The sequence below is a fragment of the Helicoverpa armigera genome, chromosome 1, assembly GCF_030705265.1.
Source record: "Helicoverpa armigera isolate CAAS_96S chromosome 1, ASM3070526v1, whole genome shotgun sequence".
Classification (NCBI taxonomy): Eukaryota; Metazoa; Arthropoda; class Insecta; order Lepidoptera; family Noctuidae; genus Helicoverpa; species Helicoverpa armigera.
The window spans coordinates 13,306,351-13,330,380 of record NC_087120.1 but is presented as its reverse complement, the minus strand read 5'-3'; the positions used below and the strand labels follow the sequence as shown (position 1 = coordinate 13,330,380).

The 24,030-nt window shown below is 37.2% G+C and overlaps 2 protein-coding genes across 2 annotated transcripts in view; one reads left to right on the top strand and one right to left on the bottom strand.

Moving 5' to 3' along the window:
* Positions 1-655: 655 nt before the first annotated feature.
* On the top strand, positions 656-14,923 carry LOC110374249 (WW domain-containing adapter protein with coiled-coil homolog). Its single transcript, XM_021331881.3, has 10 exons — positions 656-841; positions 952-985; positions 1,644-1,905; positions 2,693-3,004; positions 9,927-10,085; positions 10,154-10,311; positions 10,403-10,631; positions 10,837-10,982; positions 11,362-11,489; positions 12,378-14,923. The coding sequence occupies exons 1-10, from the start codon at positions 801-803 to the stop codon at positions 12,451-12,453; spliced, it is 1,545 nt and encodes a 514-aa protein (XP_021187556.2). The 5' UTR covers positions 656-800; the 3' UTR covers positions 12,454-14,923.
* An 842-nt stretch (positions 14,924-15,765) lies between these two features.
* The window catches only part of Dhc16f (Dynein heavy chain at 16F), a 51,054-nt gene continuing 42,789 nt past the window's right edge, over positions 15,766-24,030 (bottom strand). The window contains exons 59-67 of the mRNA XM_021331862.3: positions 19,962-20,163; positions 19,523-19,763; positions 18,871-19,071; positions 18,411-18,652; positions 18,019-18,309; positions 17,796-17,948; positions 17,437-17,631; positions 16,900-17,029; positions 15,766-16,718 (exon numbers count right to left, since the gene is read on the bottom strand). Of these exons, the coding sequence (XP_021187537.2) occupies positions 16,489-16,718; positions 16,900-17,029; positions 17,437-17,631; positions 17,796-17,948; positions 18,019-18,309; positions 18,411-18,652; positions 18,871-19,071; positions 19,523-19,763; positions 19,962-20,163 (1,885 nt within the window). The 3' untranslated portion in view covers positions 15,766-16,488. The remainder of the gene's footprint in view (positions 16,719-16,899; positions 17,030-17,436; positions 17,632-17,795; positions 17,949-18,018; positions 18,310-18,410; positions 18,653-18,870; positions 19,072-19,522; positions 19,764-19,961; positions 20,164-24,030) is intronic.

Genomic DNA, 24,030 nt, shown 5'->3' with positions numbered 1-24,030 from the left:
CGACGCCGACAGCTCAAGCAGTCGACGCCGACAGCTCGAGCGGTCCGTGTATTTCACTCAGCCGCTAACTGCTCGAGCAGTCCGTGTACGGCGGCCCTTATATGTAAATAATAATAGGGTTTTGGCATCGAGATAGGAATATAAGTGGGTTTTGGTAACTCCTTTCGTCATCTTCATTTTAGTTAACTTTTTTTTTGTGTGGCTTTCGTTTTTTCTCTCAAACATTTTTGAATTGTAAACTTTAGAATAATTCTCTTGAGAGTTTTCTAAAAAAAAGTTTAATAAAGTAATTACATGACAAAGTTCATACACATATTGATAACGACTCAAAATATAATTTATTTATCAAGATTAGCAACTTTATTTTGAACTCTCTTTTTAGTCAAACTGTAAAATAACTTTTTGACTTGGTTTAATGCAAAATCGGACTTTTTCGAGTGTAATTAATTCTTTTCCAAACCATGTTTTACAAAGTTATTTTTTGTAAAATAATAGTATAATGTATAATAATAATTATATTTTGTAACGGCACTCAATTAAGCTGTAAAGATGCCATCCCTTGCCGTTTTAGGATTTGGCCATAGACTTAAAATCTCTATAACCTCATCATCAAAGCGTCGATCATCGACATATTTTTTATCTCACTCGTTTTTGTACTGACTCTTTCTTGCTTGAGTGTCTTGAATGTGACATGGCGTCCATCAAGATATATCACGTCCTTCTGTAAAACTGTTTTTAATGACAGTGGTTTCATTTTGCATTTTATTACTGAGGCCGTAATAAATCGTACATTTGCATTGATGGTAATGCATGCAAGGAAACCTCAGCGAATAAGTGATGGGTATGATATGATTTTGAATGCTTCGGCTTTACAGTCTGTAGATGGCGGTCGCCGATTTGAGTTTTGCTGTAATTTAGGTGTATGTAATAAATATTTTTGTCTGTTTTCAGGTACTTTGAGAAGCATCAGTCCCATCCGTATCAGGTAAGATCCTTCCTTAGGTGATAAACTGATGCAGCAGCATTTCTAAAGATGATGGTTAAACCTTGAATGTACTGAATTATGTACTCCACTCTACGTAATAATTGATCCCGACTATTCTTTTCCTGTTTTTATCAACCACGTTTGATTCACGGAAACTAATACTTTATCTACCAAGGTTTCCTAGGACATAACATTTCACTTGAATACTTAATGATTTTCACATAGTTTTCAGCTATGTTGGTAATCGAATTATACATAATGTACTTGTAAAGAGGACAGTATTCCAGTTACTGGACTTGCTGAAAGCAAACACCGAAACAATAAATTCAATGTTGGTCTAAACAACAATATGACAATAACACTTCATCTTGCAATTTGTTTACTTGTTTCATCTAGCAACAAATGTACTCTCAAGGAAACCCAATAATTCGCGTACTTTATTATTGGGGCATTTGCATCCCAGTCTAAATATATTTTTTTAGTTGTTTGTGTAACATGTCTATTATTATTGTTTACCTTTTAGTTGTTTGTGATTACATAAATATTAAAATAGGTTATAAAAATGCAACTACAAACATCAGTGTGTTGGAGGATATGAACAAAACATTTGAGTGTTTACATTGAATTTGTTATTCTCATATGTGTTTTCTTTGAACAGAAATACAATTCAAAAAGTGAAAGAAGGGCAACCCATGATTATGTCTCTTCTGAAAGCCGATACACTCCTCTTCGATCCCCTAATGGTAATGTGTCAGGCCATGGTCACAACACACACTCGAGTCAGTCAGGCCACGGACACCACCACTACAGTCATGTGGCCGATGACCGAGGATATCCATCATCCAGGAATGCATACCTGCAGAAGGGTTCTGAAAAGGAGAGAGATAGAGACTACAAATCCTCTAGAAATAAGTATACAGGTGAGAGACTATTCTTATATTCACTAATTTGTTGTATAGATTCTCTAACAATATTTAATCTTTTCTACAGTTACAATCTGTTATCTTTGTCAAGGATATCAAACAGTGCAATGTTAATAAATTTAATTTCTTCAGGTTCATTAGTTACAATTATGTAATTTTAATGCAGTGTACAATTAAAAGCTGAAATTTATTTTACTGCATATTTTCATAACTAGCTATATTGGCTTGCTTATTTAAAATTTAATTAATTGTCAAATAGAATTGAGAAGATATGTTAGAAGATATGCTACACAAATTAATCATGATAATTGAGATAGTAAAATTACTTATTTATTAGTAATGCTCTAATATTGTTATCATTGTAATACAAAGTTTAGGATATCTACAAAGCTGAGCTATTATTGATTGTTTAGTATCATATTATCTTCATTATATCAGCCATATTTTAGACACACATTGGATACTGCTACCATCTCCTTCATCTAATAAAAAACTTTGTTGTTACTTAAAAAGTATAATCAATCATACATAACAGCTTATTTAATATTGCAAATACATTTTTGTAATATTGTTACTAACCATCATGTTACTGAAATATTAGGAACTATATGCAATGCCACCATTGCTTAGCGAATGAATTTGTTTAGTACAATGAAAACCTAACAACAAAGCGAATGTGAATTGTCTGATAAGTTTCTGCTGACTCAGTTACAGCTGTGATAAGTAAACAAAGTTATTTAAAATATGTTGAACTATATTTAATGATGATTCTATATAATTTCAGATAGTGTTAGATCACCGAAGGAACGTAGCAAAGACAGTGAAAGGGAGAGAAGTAATCATGAGCGACATGAACCTGATAAAAAGAATAGGACTAGTGGCATGAACATTAGTGTTAGTAGGAGTAGTAAATATGACAAGAGAAGTGCGCCTTCAGCAACCGTGTCTTCTGGACGCGAGTGGTCAGAACACATTAGTTCATCGGGGAAGAAGTATTATTATAACTGTATCAGTGAAGTGTCACAGTGGGAAAAGCCTCGAGAATGGGACTCCAGGAGAACTTCATCCAAAGATTCTACATATTCATCCAGAAGCAGTAAGTTTTTCTTCTATTCATTTTGTTATTTCCTAGGCAGTAGGCAACTGGTTGAGATTCTAACACATCCTAATTTATACTTGCCTACTTTATGCTGGCTAACTGTATATTTCTGAAACTGAATATAGGGTATGGCAGTTTACAATTGCTAATGGAATGGTATTGACTAAATGGGGTGTGCCGCTTAAATGTGATACCCACAACAACTATAGATGGATGGTTGTGTACTATTTCTCATTTTTACAGTTTTGAAAATAAAAAATACACTAAGCAACCAACATTATAACATACAAGATATATAACAACACTGAATGTTTATTTGTCACAAGAATTAATAAATAAATACATCTATCCTGTCGTTAGTGACACTCTCATTGTCGACGCGGGGATCGGGATGTAGGCAGCGGTGGTGATAAAAGGGGCGCGGGGGCGGTGATATCCCAATTTTTTATTACGAAAACTCAATTCCCCCCTAGTGGGGTGGGAATTGAGATTTCCTTCCTTGGAATGATTTTTACTTCAAAATAATTATGTATTAGAATAAAAAAAATAAAGTACTTTTTTTTCGTTAGTAGGACAGAAAGAAATAATGTTATGTATGAGATGTTTACACCACTTTGACAATGTGTATTGAATTAACACTTTTTTAGCAAATTCAATACCATTCAGACCATGGGTGTGTCCTCAACGAGTCCTCATATATTAAGTAGATGATGAATATAATTTTTAACAGTTTAATATTATTTTTTTATATAATACTTCTAAGTAGATGTTGAAATCTCTACTAATATTATAAAAGCAAAAGTAACTTTGACTGTATGTCCAGCTTTCGCGCCAAAACTAAATGTTCCAATTAAATGAAACTTGGTGTACAGATAGTCTAGCTAGAGCCTGATAAAAAAATATCTGGTACTTTTAGTCCCGTTTTAAGTAACAGTAGTTCCCTCGGGACGAGGGTGGAACCCAGGGTGTAGTCAATGTAAAATAAGAAATACATATGTATAAACCAATACATAACACTACAAGTATTTTTTTTATTGTCCCTCGGATTTTGAGAGTTGTTTGCTGTATATTATTCTGATACACATATAAGCTAGATAAACTTCCAAGTTGGTCAAAATATATGCTGTAGTTTTTGTGTGAAAGAGAAACTTGAATACACACATACTTTCGTGTTCATTATAAAAATATTATGTAGATATTTAAGCCATTTACAACAAACTAATTCATAGTGCTGGACATTATATTTTGTTAGATATTTAATTTATTATATTTATTTGCCTCTGGAACAAATAATAGCACTAGTCTAAAGCATTTTATTCCCTAAGGCGAAATATATAATTTTTTGTTGATTTTTTTCTTCGTAATCGAAGTCCAAAACGTAAATTGCACTAGCACGTTATGGTGCTGAAAACGATTTTTAGCAATATTTAACGTATATATTTTTAAAGACAATTTTCTGGTAATTTCTTACTATAGCTACTCTTCCCTATTCAAACCCATGTTTCTAGTGCTTTAAGAAAGGTATATCTTTAAATCCCGACGTGCTAGAGCAACTTTGTGTTACTGACTTCGATTAAGTGTCAAATACTCTATAAGTATTTTTTATACTGACACGCCATGTTTTGAACATTGTTTCATAAAATAATAGCTCTACACTACGAATCAATAATCTACCTCAGTCTCAGACTACCAGATCAAAAATAACTCTCTCACACCAAGTTCTATGCGGCTAGCAAGATGCCTTTAGATAGATAGATCAATCCATACTTCTATGCTCCAGATTCTAAAATATAGAGGAAACATTTTAACACTACTTAACTGATTTAAAAAATACTTTCTCTGTAGGAAAGCTACACCTATTCCCGAGCAACATTTACTTTACCGACTATATTTTGCCGCGCCCTGAATGAGAAACTTCTTGCATAGATAAAAAGTAGCTTAAATGTCTATTGAAAACCACCCTTTAGTTTCTGAGTGAAACAGGAACAAAAAAGAAAACAAAACGTACAAAAAAATAAACATGCAAACATACGATCTTTCGCATTTATAGTGTAAGTAGGATAGGATATATCACTGTTTATATTTATAGTTCAACATTTACATACAAGCTGAGTGTAGGGGGCAGTCTAACATACCCCAATGAATGGGTAAATATTTGATGTCATTTATAAGGTTTATTTAAAAAGGTATTTTTGCGTCTGATAAATACTGAATACGAAAAATATATACAGTAATTATTAGCTGTTATGAAATTAATCCATATTAATTAGCATTAAGAGGTTTGCTCATTATTGCCTGCTGCATTGAACGACAGGTACGCGTGTAGTATTTAGGCACAGCAAAGTTAAAAATTAAGTACATAATTGTGCACCTAGCTCCATCAATCTTTGTTACTTGTATTATTAAGGTACGTTTTGAATGCTAACTGCAAATGTCGACCGCACATGCTGCGACTGCATGAAAATAAATGCAAACCATTAGTGCAGCTGCGGCAGATTTACCGCCGTCGCGGCATTTACCCACAAACGTACCTTTATTTAAGTTCTGAAATTCACACAGTACTTATCTAGTCCAAGCTTTAATTAAGATCATGTTTACGGGGCCACCATTAGAGGGTTGTTGTCTTAAATAGCTAGCTGTTTTTTTTTTGGGTAGGTAGTGGAGGCCAGCTACATAGAAATAGAGGAATGATGTAAGTAACACCAATGAAAGAAAATGTGAGAGGCAAGCAGGTGTTATGCTATGGGCATGCAATGTGGAGGGATGAAACGCTGCAAAAGTGTGTTAAGTATGAACTTTAGTGGAGGGAAAGAGGAACCCTGGAGAAAAAATTTAAGAATTGTTAGGGAGATGCCATAAATATGAAAGGAGTAACATTCACTCCTTTATTCCTTTGTATGATAACTGACAGAAGAATGGAAGTGAAATATATATTGCGCCGACGGACGGGAAGCTGGAAATGTATTTAAAAATTGTGGCACACACAAGCACTGCCACAATCATCTGGCCTAGATGTTCTGCGGCCATGGAGGATGATGGAAATGTACTTATACCTGTCATGAAAACTAACTCACCATTTTTCTTCTTAAGCCCATAATATACCAGGGCCGCGGTAACTCTGTCGAACAATCCCGCAGCCCCGGCAAGTTTTGGCCCTGGTGGGCCCCACTGGGGTTTACGGACACTATTTGAGGAGCATGTGGTACCTACAACGCGAGCTTTCCCGTTGTCAACTAGGTGACGGAAGGACGATGAGCCACCCGAAACTCACCGCCCACAGACCCACGCCTATGGTGACCAGGAGTCATGTCTCGATACCCACGAACCCACGCCAGTGGCGTCTTCCACGTCCACCGAGGCGGCTGGGATGAAAAGTGCGGTTTGTGAGTCGCTCCGCGATAAGAGGAGACTTACCCCCTCTTGTGTCGCCTGGCGTGCCCTACCTTTATCGAGAGTCTAAGGCCGATGTAAAATATATACATAAATATTATAGCATTGAATAATATGTATATGAAAATTAGGCCTGAGGACCTCTGAAATGTAATTCTGATAGGACACTCATGGGTTCGTTAAATGAGTTTACCAACACTACGCTACTATTCTTTTTTTTTGGGAAAGCGGGCCTTCCTAAATTGTAGCGTTTACTATCGAAACGCATATTGATTGTTTCCTTATAACATGTAGCCTTATAACTCTAAGCGGAATACTGAAAAATCTGTACTTGAAGAATCGTAAAATAACCACTAATTATCACTAACGACAGAGTAGTCATACGATTAGTAGTCTCACAGAGTAATTGCCTTCGCACGTAGCGTCGAAATGTAACAGCATTTAACACATTCATTCAAAGTTGAAGTAAAAAAAAGTAAAATGATTACTTTTGCTTATACCAAACTGATTAATAAAAGTTCGATTTTTTGGGGCCCATAAAAATTTGGTCCCCTACGTTATTGATATGTTTAGCTAAGTCATCATTTGCCTTGTCTTTTTCCAAATATGTTTAATCAAGTATCCACAAAAACAAATTATTTCATTGAACAGTTAAATTCAATTATACAGCTGTATGTCTACTATGGGTATACTTCCCAATTGTCATCAGTTCCAGGATCCTGACCCTGAGAGGTTAACTCGACAGACTCGAGATCAACTCCCGAAAATTGTAGGCATGCATGCATTATATTATTCGTTAACTGTGCTTGGTAATATACAGACAAGCTCAAAATACAAAACATTTAAAAAACGACTTCTAAAAACACCAAAATGCTACATGAAACTGTTATTTGTATCGCTCTAGAAGTGGGTGCCGAAATAAACATAGTTGCAACCTCTAGACATAACAATACCAAATGAAATAAATGTTATATCGGGAGTGTCGTATCTACTTCATGATGATCACATATACTTTATGATACTATATGGCGAATTGTAAAAAAAAATAACCTAATCCATTCAGTGGTTTCGCCACAGGAGTCATTCTTCGTTCTCATAATTTACAACATCATGTGTGAAGCAGAGATAAAGTTAGGAGTATTGAATGTTTTGATCAGTTGACAGCTGTTCCCTTCCTCCCTTCAAGTTTGTAGGAATTTATAGTTTCTGAGATTTCGTAATTAATCAGTGAGTAGTATTTCGCTTTTACCCGTTTTACCAGGTTTTACTCGCGTAAAATATAGCCGATGTTACACAGGGATAGTGTAGCATTTTAGTCATGTAGTATTTTCCAAATCGGTTCAGTAGTCCTAGGCTGTGCACATTGTGCGCGCAGTACTCGATCATTATTTTGCTGGTGGTTTTTAAAACTGCTTTATCTCCTAAGATATTCATTTAATCGAACGATGTAAGCGACAATTTTGTTGCATATTAAATACTTATTGTGTATTGCATATTATATGCATTTTTTTGGATAAGGATTAATAATAGGGGTTAAAGTATGAAATTGCCGATTTGTACTGAAAACCTAAATTGTATTTTTTTTTTATTTTTAACAAACTTATTTAATCAAAATAGTTGCCATTATTATCTATACATTGCGGTCATCTAATAAGAAGGTCATTTATGCCTTTACGATAGAACTCTGAGGATCTAGACTGCACAAACAGTGTGAAAGAATTTTGTTCTGCCTCCTGGGAAGAAACTTCTTGTGACGTAGATAATTGTCCAAATCACAAAAAAAAATGGTCGTCCGTTAGAGCAAGGTCTGGCGAATATGGAGGAAGACGAATAGTTTCCAACTGCAGTTCCTGAAGAGTTAAAACGGTTTATTTTGCTGTATGAGGCCTCGCGTTGTCATGGAGCAATAGCGGTGAAGGTCGATTCATGAGTCGTGGCTGTTTTACTGCTAATTTTTTCAACATTATTCGGTGTTCGGCTGGGTATCTGGGTAGTTTGACTAGGATCGGCGTTCACCGTCTCTCTTAATTTCTCGTTAATCACCTGTCAGGCGGTCTTTCTCATGGCTCGTTCTTCAAGTCGAAGTTTCCACCACGAAAGCGTTTAATCCAAAATCGCACGGCGCGTTCTTTAGCAGACACCTCTTCAAATGCAGCATTGATATTGCGGGCTGTTTCTGCCGTTCAATCCCGCGTCGGAACTCATATTCAAAAATTACTCAAATTTTCGCAGTATCCATCTTTCTTGTTTAAGTTGAATAACAAAAACAATTGAACATCGATAATCAAATGTTTCACATTTTTTAAAAGAAAAACATCACAGAAACCACGTGTAAAAAGTTCCATTCGAAAACCTCAAACCATGAAGACTCTATGGCAATTCAAAAACCTACTAGAATAAAACGGCAATTTCATACTTTAACCCCTAATATTATGTTTATAACAACACCTCGTAAATAATACATTTTTGAGGACAAATTTCATAACCATAAACAAGGTTATAGTGAGCTAACCCTAATGCAGAGTTTACACGAAGCCAGTTATGCTGGCGCCAGTCCTCCGGAGGTCACTGGCTAGAAAATAGACGGGCACTCTATTTTCGCCAGTGCTTGAAAAACAGGCAAATTCCAAGCCAGCGATGGTTGCCAGTCTTATTGGCTGCCAGTGTTGGCTTCGTGTAAACTATGCTTTAGAGATAAGCTGTCACGGACTTTTTTTTAGATCTTTTAGAGGCAAACAATTGTGTCATACATAATTTTTACGAAAATTTTACCGTATACGCAGAGCACGCAGCAGAAGCTCTCAATAGAACAAAAAATCCCCCGATTTTGAAACTTTATTCTTTACTGCTCCGCTCCTATTAGCGTAATATAACCTATATCCTAAATCCTATTAGCCTTCCTCGATAAACGGGCTATCTAGCACTGAAAGATTTTTTCAAATCAGACCAGTAGTTCCTGAGATTAGCGCGTCCAAACAAACAAACTCTTCAGCTTTATGATATTAGTATAAATTTTGAATGAAAAATATGAAATGAAAAAATAAAAACCCATCAATGACGGTCCTGTCGACTGTCACCATCCCCTATACGCCTGCTGCGTACACCCCACTCCCCGACTGACCCATGGGACTGTCACAAACGAGCTCTCCAGGCCTTGCCAGGCCACATCCTCGTATTCAGACTACCTTGTGGGCTTTGATGTGCCTGTAATAAACCATTACGCACTTTTTAATACTACCAGAATAATTATTCCCAATATTGATATTGTTTATTTTGAAGTCCATTGTCAGACATTACCCAGATTTTGTCATAGCCAGCCCGTGGATTTGAACTAGACTGTGTTTTGAATTAATTATTCCATATTTTCATGTTATTATGTTTATTGAGTAATGTTACCTTAATGTAGTTTTTCTGTGGATACTGTAATGATGGACGATAGTGTGGCTCATAATTCCACTAAAATTAAAATTATAATGTTTTGGTTTAGAACATTTTTTCAACGTATAATATTGTTGTTTATGTTGTTCAGGTCGGGATAAGAGATCAAGGTCCCGATCTGGGAGAAGAGAAGCAGAAAAATCTAGTAAAAGAACGAATAGTGCTTCAGACCGGTACTGGAACAGCAGTAGAGATGAAGTGCACGATCGAACTAGACCAAAACATTCGGCGACTCCACACGACGGGAAAGGTGAACCATTCGTTTGTCACTGTGGTATATTCATCAAAATCTTTATTAACAGCATCTTTTGTCACTAGATGGACATTCGTTACAAGATATGGACATCTCCCCGGACAGGAGTACACCCCTCTCTGAAAATTCGTATGGAGCCAGAGAGTCTAATTCCACTGCACGCCATAATGCAGATAACAATGCAGTTCCGCCTGTTGTTGTGCTGGATAACTCAAATCAACCGGTGAGGATTCGCATTCACTATCTTTACCATTTGATACTATTTGACTTTTTATCAGATTTATGTCGTAATGTCTGTTGTTTGTATGTTAAAGAGTGGGTCGTTACTCGCGGCGGCGCTGCCACGAATCGTTGCCGTTCCTCCGCCTGTAACGTTACCAGCAATGAACAACAACGGTGCGGCGGGGTCCCCCATTGGCGACGGTAACCGCAGTGGCTCGGGGACCCCGCACCGGGACCCGGGGCCCCCAACGCCCACGCATTCGGAAAATATAGACCCACACGCTCCACCGTTACACCTAGATACAGCGTTACCTAGAAAAAGTAAGACTGAGTGTTAAATAAATTAAGAGTGAATATCTTACCATCAGAGGGTCTTCTTAACTCTCTAGCTAGTGAGACATTGATCAAACGTTTGCCTTATGTAAATATTTTGGGGAAAATAAAAAATAATACCCGTTTAAAATACTTGGTGCAATGACTATGCTCCAAAAAAATGAAATACTATATAATAGCTTTATATTTTCAGTGGAATGCTTAGGAAGTTATTCGCAAGTAGTAGGTGGTAATCTGCACCACGCCCCGCCGATGTTGACGCCATCTCTCGTCAACTACGTGCGGACGGACCTTACATCACACGTAAATGGTTGGCCTGCGGATATCTTAGAGAAACAGGTACTTACTTATATTATTTTAGACTTACCATAACTATTCGAGTAGAGAAATGTAGGTCGCGTTAGCAGTGTTGCAGTAAGTCAACCATACAACGCCTATTTTGTCGAAGTCAACCAATCAAAGGTTAAGCTGTGCTTAGTATCTATTACAAATATAATGTACAGTCGAACAAAAGGTTCAAAGTTGCTATCAGTAATTCTGTACCTCGAAAAGCGCTTTATGCAATGATCTGATAATTATACAGATATATTTGACGGGAACATTTTATAGATGGCAACAGAACGACTTTGCCAAGCATTTCTTAACCTTTGGTCTGTAGAGTCGCGCGAATATTACTTAGCCACGAGCTCCTCAATGAATGTTTATTTTCTGTTGCTAGGCTAACAAGTTCACTGAAGAGGCATACCAGTTGGGGTGTCTGCAGTGCACACGGGTATCGTCTGAGCTCAAGTGTTCGAGGTCACTTGTCCGCCATACGGAAATACGGGCCACTTTACAGGAACAAAAGTAAGTACTGCTTATTTGCGTGCACTAGGCATTAGGCAATTATTAATATTATTGTGCCCTTAACCTTGTTTTAAGCGATCATTTTCATTCTTCGCCCCCTTTTTTCGGATCATTAAGCGCTGTAAGCTTTACTGTCTCGGTTTTATGAGCATCACGAGAAGATAAATGCTGTTATTATTTCTAAACCTAATCCGTCTTACCACAAAAACTTTTAAACGTCAGTTTATGCCTTGTCTAAAAAAATGACAAATTATGACGTTGACATATGGTTCATTTTGCAGCCAAAATTTTTTTAGACAAAAGTAAAACAGGGTTTAAAATTTTTGTAGTAAGGCCAAATATTATTAGTTACACAAGAATGGCTGACCTGTTTAAGTTGAAAATTTGAGGGGAGATAGCTAAGACCCTGGAGAAGGACACGGGTTTTTATATACGCCTACGGAAAGCAATTATGTCGAGGCGCTGGTGTAACCGCAAGCGGTAGTTAGTTTTAAATATTTTTACTCTTAAATGAACAGCCGTGTAGGTTTTATAGTTTACTAGCTTCCGCCCGCGGTTCCACCCGCGTCCTGACATGACTGTTTCCCGTAGCCGGATGGTGACAAAAACTATCCTAAGTCTTTTTCCTGGGTCTAAGCTGCCTCCTCTATAATCCAGATACCAACCGTATATTGAACCATTCTTGAGTTATTAATATGTAACCAACGCGACTTTCTTTCATATATTAGATTATTGCCCCTACTTCTTTTTTATTCTTAAAATATCTTCTTTTATAACTGGAACTAGTCTGCTCCATGGTTTTTGGTCGATTTTGTTCAAACCCAGTACGTACTATGCATGTTTAAGCTTTAAATGCAGATTATTTATGGAGTTGCCGATTGCCCTCAGAATAATGTACCTGCGGCAGCAGATCTCACGGCTAGAGGAGCTCAAGTCGCAGAACTCGTTCATGTCGGAGGACTAGGAGTTGTGGCGGGGAGGAGGCGCTCCCCCGCCGCTCCCCTCGCGCCGCCGCCTCCGCGCGCTGCACTCCCCTCCCTCCCGGGGGAACATTCACATGTCAATGCTAAACATTGTTCATTCCGTTCACTTTCTATGTAATTTAGATCGAATGATTACTATTATTTTGTGTGATTTGATGTTAAATTGTAAGCCATGATGTGAGATTTGCCACAATTATTCATTTATTGTCTAATTTGCTTGTTTAAATCAAGGTTCAAAATTCTTCGGCTTCAGTATCGTTTGTATCATGGCGTTGATTAATCAATATAATTATGTAATACAAAAGAAGTATGTTTTGATGAAACTTGTTTATGTAGATAGGTTAAGTAGGTATGACTGGACAACCGGCGCAGCGCGCGTCAATAAGCCTTAAGGTAGAATTCCGTGCGTCGCGACTGTCGCAGCCGCGCGCGGCCTACGACAGTCGTCGATCGCTCGCGACAATAGTCAACCTTTGAAAATGTATGGCACCGCTGCCGAGGCTCGCGACAGATAGACGCGCGCGGCCGACGAATTTCGTAATGTTATTAAGCCCTAGACCATGTTAAGGGGCTGAATGCCGAAATTGGCTTGTCTCAAACAATTTTTTGGCCAAATCTATACAAAAAATATATTGAACTTGAACATATTTCTGAGAACCCTGTTAATTTCAAAACACGTTTTCGGAAAGAAGTTTTTTTCCAACAAAAATATCTGTATTATCTGTATTTTATCAACTTATTTTGATAAAATTTGTAACATTAACGAGTCCATATGTGAATACAGAACTTGGTTAATTTTTATTTTTGACTAGCTGACCCGGCAAACTTTGTATCGCCTTTTCCTTATTTGCTCACCGTTTAGACCTACCCTGGACTACAACAAACATTTTAAAACCAAAATCAGCTCAATCGGCCCAGCCGTTCTCGAGTTTTAATCAGACTAACGAACAACAATTCATTTTTATTTATATAGATTACTCAACTCATTTTAAAGCTATTAATTTATAAGTATATTACGAACGTCGCGTCAACCGGCTTCTCTCTCTCTCTCGTTCGGGTTTCAGTACTCGAGAGAAAGAGTGTTTTGGGTGCATTCAGCCTCTTAAGATGGCCGCGCGCGGCTCACACCATTCGTCGGCCGCGCGCGTCTGTCGCAAGCCTCGGCAGCGGTGCCATACATTTTCATAGTTTGACTATTGTCGCGAGCGATCGACGACTGTCGCAAGCCGCGCGCGGCTGCGACAGTCGCGATGCACGGAATTCTACCTTCAATTATATTTCTTTCCCATTTAACCAAATAATATTTTTTGAAAAAAATAATTGAACTTTAATTATCAAGATTTCAGTAAAATCTTAAAATAATGAATAATGTATTATCGTAATGTCCGTTGATTCATTCTTAGATTATAATAATTATTTGTCTGTGTAAGGGTACTACAGTCTTTTGTAATGTGTTTACTATAAAAAAGAGCTATTCAGTAATGTATTTGGTAGAGAATGATTTCAATAGTTCATACGCATTATCTAAATAACATATTGCAGTTAGTGTTCACATAGTGGAATATAATCGGTCTCGTTGCTCATGCGTGTGCCGCAAGATATTACTTATCGCTGCAATTTAGTGCATTTTTTTTACAGAACCAAGTATTTTAGCATAATACTTAAATGATTTTGAATCTGTAACATTTATTGAGTATTCCATCAAGCTTTATAATTTGTCAAGAGAAGTATCTTTGCAAACTTTGTATTAAAAGTGCAACACAGTGAAGTGATACATAAACTGTTAACTCATGAGTAACATAGCGAATTATTTAGGTAAAACAAACTCCGGTCTAGGTCCTCTTATTTTTCTAATTGTATAGGGTTAATATATTATGTTTGAACTGCTGAAATTAAAACACCAATACATACATATATTAACTAAATAAATCAATCAAAGGAAATACTACTGTGATATTCATTATTTCACACGTAATAGACGATTTAAGTAAACTTTATGTATAAAAGGCCTGTGTGGAGAATAATTAGTCTGCACACTGTTTATAAATCACTTAATTTATATTTAAGGGCTTCTGGAATCAGGTCTCTGAAAATTGAAAAGGAACCCGAAACGTGGCACCGCAGCCGTCGTCTAACTGTATTTTAGTGTTAACAAGGGACCTGTCAAATCGCCCGCCGTAAACTTAGGATAGTCATATTTGAAGTTAATATATTATGCGACCTTGGAACGTCGCCTCCACGCAGGACTTGTTTAGAATTTTTTTTCTTTCCACATTCTGTAAACTCTGTCAGGTAGAAGTTAGTCAAACATTCTTCGTTCGTTTTATTAAAATCTTTGGTGAATGAAACGCAGAATGCTTGGCCAGCACTATCTACGCGAGTTTTAACATTGTGACATTTTTTTCACATAGAGTTAATATGAACCGGATTAAATAAATCAGTTTCTGAGAATCTGCATTTGTTATTTTTTGCCCACTTATAAATCCTGTTTTTATTCAAAACTGGGGCCCGATTCTCCTAATTTTACTTAAGTGACATACGTTTCACGTTCTACTCGGTTCGACTGAGATCCAATCCCGACTCGATTACTATTGAAGCGTATGTGGCATTCCGCTATTTTTTCTTTGAAATAAACGTTTTTTTTATCCTTTTCTGTCATTTAATAATGAATCATTTTGTCTGCAAATGATTTACGTTTGCTAAATGATTGTACAGTAGATTGGTTTGATTGACAATATTAACTTAGGAGAATCGCCCCCTGACAGCTATTGCAGCAAGCATTCCAGGCAGCTAAAACTATGTTCAAATCTTAAATATTGCCTCCGGTTTAGGTGAGGATGTTCAAAATAAGAGGATAGTAAATATTAAATGCTTAACTTTATTGTACAAATACATAATATAACATGCCAATATTAACGGATACATTTATGGATAAAAATTATAATTGCAAACGAACTAAAAACTTATACGATCTGTATAAATATATCACCAGCGTAATGATGTTAGAGGTATAATTACGTGCAGACCGATTGTCCGCTGTTCTCTTCAATGAGATCAGCGTTGTGCACTTGACAAGTATTTGCTCAGGCAAGTGTACTTTATCCTTCACTCTCATACATAACCCGATGGAACGGCTAAACGACACGACCGGAGAGAGATCAGGCACAAGACCAACAATAATGTATCTTAAAACCCACAAACCGTTATCGGCCCGACTAGGGTAGTAGGGTATTTTTTTTATAAATGACCGAGATATCCCATAAAGTTTCGTATAAATAGGCCATTTAACCGTAACAGCCCTTTCACACAACAGTCCAGTTTTGCGGGACCGGCATTTTACTGTATCCTGCAAAACTGAACTACGTGTGAACACAGCATCCGTTTTTGCAGGATTCCCGCTTTTTACTGGACGAACGATCCAGTTTCAAGTGACAAAACCGAATCGCACAAATCGACGGGAACAGCATTTTGCAGGATCCTGCATACGGTTTGCTTGTGTGAACACTAGCATATAATATATTTTGCGATCAAACGGGATCCTGCAAAAAACTGGACTGCCGTGTGAAAGGGCCGTAACCAGAGTTAGAAACCAAATGCCCCAAACAATGAGGGATTTTCTTTTTCATTATTTTCCTATTTTTAGGTCGTATAACGAAACGTTTTTGCCATGAACAATTTTATAAATAAAAGATATCTAATAAAAATGGAATAAAAGGAGATACAGTCAGTCAGATTATTATCCGAAATGTCCCGAGAGATTTTGAAAACAATTTGACCAGAAATCTTAATTTCTTGGGTCTCTGCTCAAAGGGCTCGGTTCCATGTTTCTTCGTAAACTTGGCAAAGTCACACTCACTAGTAGGAACAACGCCACCCGTCACCATTCTTTGGGAACTATTTTTTTAATTCTCAAAAGCAAACCTCCCATTAAACGTGGTCATTATTGGTCATAGATTTTATTGTTCATAATGTTATATTACCTATGGTATGTCTAGTATCAACCAATATAAAGAAACTCAATCCGTAATTTGTGTCAGTAGAGCTGTACCACGAATAATCCAGTAACTTTGTGTTTGATTACTGGGTAATAGTACTGGCAACACAAAGTTTGTGCTGTGACCAGTTGTGGACAGTACGCCCGCTCTCTCTGATGTCTTGTACAACGGTGCTTCGTACCGAGGGTCGGGCTTAGGCAACGTGAGCACGGGCTGAAACCATACCACTGGCAGTGGAGGATTCATTTGACCTGTTTAAATAAAGAGTTTTTTTACAAAGAAAAACAAAGTCATAAGCGATGACAAAAACTTCGAATATAAATTGATTTCATGATTTTAATGCATTTGATTGCATTGATTGACACCAAAGGCCTAAATATTTGATTTGAATTTATTTGTTTTACCTAATATTTTTATTGTCAAACTACTGACCTGGAAGAGCATCAACAAGAAGTTTTTCCCGCATGTCCCAGCGGCCGGCGTCGATAAACAACCCGTGTATGTTAACACCATCTTCGGGACGCTCTAGAAAACCGTATACGTCAGGCCCCACCGCCTCCTCCTGAACAATTTTATTTTATTAGCAAAATAATACTGGGAATCGTAATCAGTGACGGCTTGGAATAGCGCACCGCTGCACCGAATAAAATTTCGGTTATCACTATGTATCACTTCTGCTCGCATTATTATTATTATTGATTATGACTAAATGAGAAGCGTTTCCATGTAGTTTGTTCACTTAACAAAAGTGTTGAATTACTAAGTTATTCATTACAAAGAAAACCAACGATCACGCGCGCTAAGTGTCGCCGTCAGTGCTTAACTCAAACTTACAACAGTTGTAGCAGCTGATTCAGTGCTTCAACCAGCTGTTTGCAAATTCCGAATAATATACAGTTTCAGAACAATCATTCATCCAAGTGCTCACCTTATAATTGAATAGTTATTTATAAACTTCATTTATGATACCTTCTTTCTAGTATTTTGCTTAAACACATCGTCTTGTGACAAAAATATCGGCAGGGGATGGAAGTCGAACATGAGTGCGTCGATGGGCACGCGGTACCGTCGCGCGTACGACTGCAGGGAGCCTGTCAGCAGGCCCTGCGGGAAGAACAGGCCCGACACCCAGCTGCTCGGCTGAGCACCTTCTACTAACCATTTCTAAAATAACAAGCTTGTTATGTAATATATTATTTAGATATCATGCATTTTCACCATGCCTATTAATACTATTAGGATTTTGATCTCCCCGGAAAAGGTCATAAAGAGAAAATCCATGATTTACGCAGTCTAATAGCATGAGAAAGAACTAGCCTGTTCCCTACCTCCATAAAATTAATTCGTAAAGTGAGGTCGTGAATCCAGCTGCCGAGTGATTTCAACGAATTATATCCTTTCTTATGCCACATATTGGGAACTCTGTTGTTTATGAAAGCTGTGAAAACCTCTTCAAATGCTTCTGACATCACCACGATACCCTTGAAACAAAACCAGTTTGAAATAATACTCTATTTGTCCTAGAAAATGCCTGTAGTTAAGTAAACTTACTTTGATGGCCTTCTGAAGTTCATTGAGCGAATTATGAATTAATCCCAATAGTGTATTGAACCTGTCGGTTTCATGTATCAGCACGGTTGTTAATGAATTTAATTGCCCCATATCGTCTGGTATCATGAGGTCGGGGTTAATGAGAGACTTGTCGATACCCTTCGCGATTTTAGCTCGTGTTTGGTCACAGACTCGCCAAACGATTTGGTCGGGAGTGTCGCCACCACCTCCGCCTATAGCGCGGGGCTGCACGTCTACTATTGTTTGGATTAACGTACTCGTTTCTTTGTTCTGGAAACGATACATAGGTATAAAAACCACTTTCTTAACTCACATTACTAATTAGTTGTTTTCAATTAGGTACTGATATTGAAAAAAAGAAAGGCACCAACCTCAAAAGCTATATTAGCATTGTCGTGCATACCAAATACTTCCGGATTTTCAACACTTGGCAGTGATTCTATATAGTCCCGATAATCCTCCAACTTGTCAGATCTGGGACAGTAATAATTGCCCGATTGTGAGTAAACGTATCCCTCCTCAAGAGTGGGAGGCGAGAAAAAGAGCTTCAAGATAGTGGTCAAACAACGTTGGTCCCACATGTCTGTTACTCGGCCTCCGTACGTTATAAGACCTGCAACAATGATCGGAATAGGCATATAGCAAGAGTAGCAATTGCAACAAGTACAATCGTGCGAGAATATTTCATCGCGAAGTAGGTAGTAATCATATAGATAAAAATCATAACCACGATTGAGTTACGGAAAAAGAATGTGGAGTTCCGGTACAATAGGTCTTGTGAAGGTCTGAACTACTAATATGTATTAGATTTGGAACTAATTCAAGTCTTACTTGTGATATATTCCAACGCGTCCCAAGGCATGTGGCCATCCTCGCAGAACATTTGCAAGTTCATCATGGCGCACTCGCGATCGCTGTTGTTGAACTCGTAAGTAATATTCCAACCTAAAGGACCAAACTTTTTGCGTTCTTGAATTATAGCGTGAAACATACAAATACCAAATAACATTGTGCGCCAATCTTGACCCAGTACTGTAAAACAAAAAAAAATGCTAGATAAAACCTTATTCTACAGAAAAAAGACCAGGCGCCCGATTCTCCTAAGTTAATTATGTCAAAATTGAATAGAAATTGGATCACAATAGCAGTTTTAACCTTAACGGGCATTCTGCTACTAATAAAAGGCCAATCGTATTGCAATGACATTCGATCGGTTTGCGATTGGCCTGTCATTTGGTCACGGTAGTTTGCTCTATAATCATATTGCAATCGTAAATAATTTGAAGACAGTATGATTCATTATTTAATCACAGAAACGGATAAAAACGTTTATTTAAAAAGAAAAAATAGCGGAATGCCACATACGCTTCAATCGTAATTGAGTCGTGATTGGATCTCAGTCGGATGTGAATCGTATGTCGTTAATGTAAAATTAGTAGAATCGGGAATCCCCTGCAATTACATGTCCTGGGAACTTAGATACCATGATTTTCAAAGAAGTCTTCTTCCATTTCGATTAGAGCTCTTTTCACATTTGCCTTTAGACCTTTTGGCGGTTCATTTGTAACTTTCACAGAATTCTGCAGCACAGATACCGGAAATTTGGGCGTGGGCATTGAACTCAAGAATAGACGGAATTCTGGTTGAGGCATGCCGGATTCACTGGTCAAATTAGCTACTATCACTTCAAGGCTCAACATCCAGGAAGCAGCCAAGTGACAGTTCTGAAAAAAAAAACAAATATTGTATCATGCTACTGTTCATTTTATAGGCATTTCATTATGTAAATCATCTCCTGAATGGCTGCTTTTTTTTCAACTTTCGGTGAAATTATCCGCGGACGGATGGACAGACAGACATGGCGATACTATAAGGGTTCCTAGATGTCTACAGAAACCTAAAAAAAAAAAAACAAAACATACCTGTAAGAAAATCCAATCGCCTTTGGGCTTTGCACTGGTTATCATCTTCTCAGCAACTGGACCCTGGCCCTGACCTAGCGAGATCGAATGCACACGTTCACGCATGCCCATTTCCGTAGCAAATTTTTGGAAAGCTCCGAAGGGGTCCGAGCCAGTGCTTAAAACGAAAACTAGTGGGATTGTTGCCGTTGTGTCTGCATACCTAGGACACAATAATATCAGTCAAATTATGCAGGTGATATGAGGGGGCTAATCCTATAAAAAATAACAAGTACCTACGTACGTAGGTAACCATTAAACTTTTGCAACATTTTTAATTTTGTCATAGAACAAGACATATTTCACAATGTACCTAGCAATCAATGATAAGTTAGATAGATAGATAGATAAAACATTTATTCAGACAATCGACAAGACACCATGAAGATACACAATAAGAAATAAAACAAAACAAGAAGTGGGTAGAAAGACAAACATAAAATACAAAAATTAACGGCGTGGTGCAGTGTCTTACGCTTGCACCGAATGGGAGTCCAGCTCAGCATGTGTCACTGGTATTCTGCTGGATCCCGAAAATGACGCACGGACGTCGAGTAGATAATTGGTGTGTGCTGTGTGTATTTGAAATAAGTGTTTTATGTTCTGTGTGTGTTGTGTTTGAATATGAACTATGTATGATTAATAATGAAGTGCAAAAATGTGTTATTATGCAATCTGCTAGTACTAGTTTTGTCAGACTACAAGTGAACCGGAACACGGCAACGAAACAGCATCACGGCAAGTACCTGCTATCGCTAGATTATGGACGTATTTGAAATCGTCATACCTATTTTTTTTTGTGATGTAGTAAGGAACTAACAACTAACTGATTAACAACTAAATTGCAACCGCTTTGTGATAAATCATGGTAACTAACAATAGGGAATACGCTTGTATTTTTTATAAGTACTTATTTTTAAACGATTGTAATAGTTGTTACATTATCAAAAATAACTAAGTAAACGACATCGAACACACGCATACTTAGTACGAAAAGTAAAGAAAAAAACCGGCCAAGTGCGAGTCGGACTCGTGCACGAAGGGTTCCGTAAATTACAGTTAAATCAACCTATCTCAAAAACTATAAGAGATACTTTGATCAAACCAAAAATCGTTGAAAGAGTTAATTAGCATGCATCACCTCTATTTTTTTTAGAATTTTATACCCCGTAGTTATAAAAATAGAGGGGGGGGGACATACTTTTTACGACTTTGAGAGCTGATATCTCAAAAACCGTTCACTTTAAGAAAAATGTTTTTTAGAAAACTTTATATCATTTTAAAAGACCTTTCCATTGATACCCCACACGGGTATGTACATCGAAAAAAAAAATTTCATCCCTCAGTTACATGTATGGGGGGCCCCACCCCCAATTCTTTTTTTTACTATTTAGTGTCATATTTTTGTAGCGGTTCATACAACACATATTCCCATCAAATTTCATCACTGTAGTACTTATAGTTTCCGAGTAAATCGGCTGTGACAGACGGACAGACGGACAGACGGACAGACGGACAGACGGACAGACGGACATGACGAAACTATAAGGGTTCCGTTTTTGCCATTTTGGCTACGGAACCCTAAAAAACATTATCTTCGCCTTAAGCGCGTTGGATAAGATATGTCATGATTGTTCAACCCACCAAAATATGGTGGGTTGCGTTTCATTTGCGAGACAATTATATGAAACAGTTTCCTATCCTCTATATATCCTATTTTTTTCACCATTAAAATTATGATGAAATAAAAAAATATATCCTTAACGATAAAATAATTGACCATTTTGGAGTTACCTATTCCGTGATTATAGCGCGAGCGCTTTTCACAGATTGGTATCTGTAGAAATAGTCTAAAACGTGTAGTAAGCTGGCTTTATTGAATTCATAGTACCTATATAATAGGGGTTAAAGTATGAAATTGCCGATTTGTACTGAAAACCTAAATTGTATTTTTTTTTAATTTTTAACAAACTTATTTAATCAAAATAGTTGCCATTATTATCTATACATTGCGGTCATCTAATAAGAAGGTCATTTATGCCTTTACGATAGAACTCTGAGGATCTAGACTGCACAAACAGTGTGAAAGAATTTTGTTCTGCCTCCTGGGAAGAAACTTCTTGTGACGTAGATAATTGTCCAAATCACAAAAAAAAATGGTCGTCCGTTAGAGCAAGGTCTGGCGAATATGGAGGAAGACGAATAGTTTCCAACTGCAGTTCCTGAAGAGTTAAAACGGTTTATTTTGCTGTATGAGGCCTCGCGTTGTCATGGAGCAATAGCGGTGAAGGTCGATTCATGAGTCGTGGCTGTTTTACTGCTAATTTTTTCAACATTATTCGGTGTTCGGCTGGGTAGGTATCTGGGTAGTTTGACTAGGATCGGCGTTCACCGTCTCTCTTAATTTCTCGTTAATCACCTGTCAGGCGGTCTTTCTCATGGCTCGTTCTTCAAGTCGAAGTTTCCACCACGAAAGCGTTTAATCCAAAATCGCACGGCGCGTTCTTTAGCAGACACCTCTTCAAATGCAGCATTGATATTGCGGGCTGTTTCTGCCGTTCAATCCCGCGTCGGAACTCATATTCAAAAATTACTCAAATTTTCGCAGTATCCATCTTTCTTGTTTAAGTTGAATAACAAAAACAATTGAACATCGATAATCAAATGTTTCACATTTTTTAAAAGAAAAACATCACAGAAACCACGTGAAAAAAGTTCCATTCGAAAACCTCAAACCATGAAGACTCTATGGCAATTCAAAAACCTACTAGAATAAAACGGCAATTTCATACTTTAACCCCTAATATTACTTTACTCTTTGGTACCTATGGACTATGGAGTAACAGATATTTGAGGAAACTGCGGCCAATGGCAGTGTGCTAACCAAGGAAAGCTTATTTGCTACAGCAGCGCTAAAACTGCCGAAGTGGAACTAAAGCTAAAGCTGCCTGTCGCAGTTTTTAACACACATAATGACGTTACCTTACACTTGTCAACAATACATTGGCTGCGTTCCGCATGCAACTTTCAGTGATGTGACTGTGAGCGCGCTGACACTCACGCGCTTTCGAAAGCGCAGTAGCCATGGTCATCAGTAAGCGCTGTTAAAAAGGGACAGCTGATATTTTTGTTAAGAGCGTACTGCACGTATAATAACATCACTAGGACTATAAAATAGACCCAAATGCAAACGCTCGGTTAAGTACTTTTGTATAATTATGTTCAAAATAAAAATGACCATTACAAGACATTGCGCTTATTAATCTATGACAGCCACATATAATAAAAATCTAAAAGTGCAATTACAGTGGGAAGAAATCACAATAAGCCTTGTTGTACCTCTGATGTCAATGACAGTGTTGCCAGAATGTTACTTTTGTAATGCTTTGCGTTACCTTTGACCCTCTCATGTTACCTCCTTGTTACACGACCCAATGGTAATTTGTGTTCAATGTTACATTTGTGTTACTTTCAAGACAGACAAAAAAATATATATCGGTTGTGTCGTACCTAATCACATTAAATTCTATCACATATACTTTATGACATTCTATGGCGATTTGTAAAAAAAATAACCTAATCCATTCAGTGTTTTAGCCACAGGAGTCATTTTGATAATCGTTTTGATAATAAACAACATTATGTGTAAAGCAGAGATAATGTTACGAGTATCGAATGTTTTGTCCAGTTGACAGCTGTCAGTTTTCAAGGGAGAATTGCAGTTGTTTGTAATGACATGGTAATGACTGACTATTAAGGTGTTCTTATTCTCGCACATTTTTATTCTATTTTCTATGTTTGAAAACATTTATTTTTTACGTACCTATTTTATTTTTTACTTTGCGCTAATCGACATAAATTATATTAACGTATTTATTTAAATTTGATTAGGGTTAGGATTTAGATTACACACCCGATTTAAGATTTTTTCATATAACGATTATGAATAACAATAACAAAGTAAGTTGCAGAATTGAAAGACTTTACTGATTCCTGAATTGGTTGTTATATTACCTAAACATACATCATT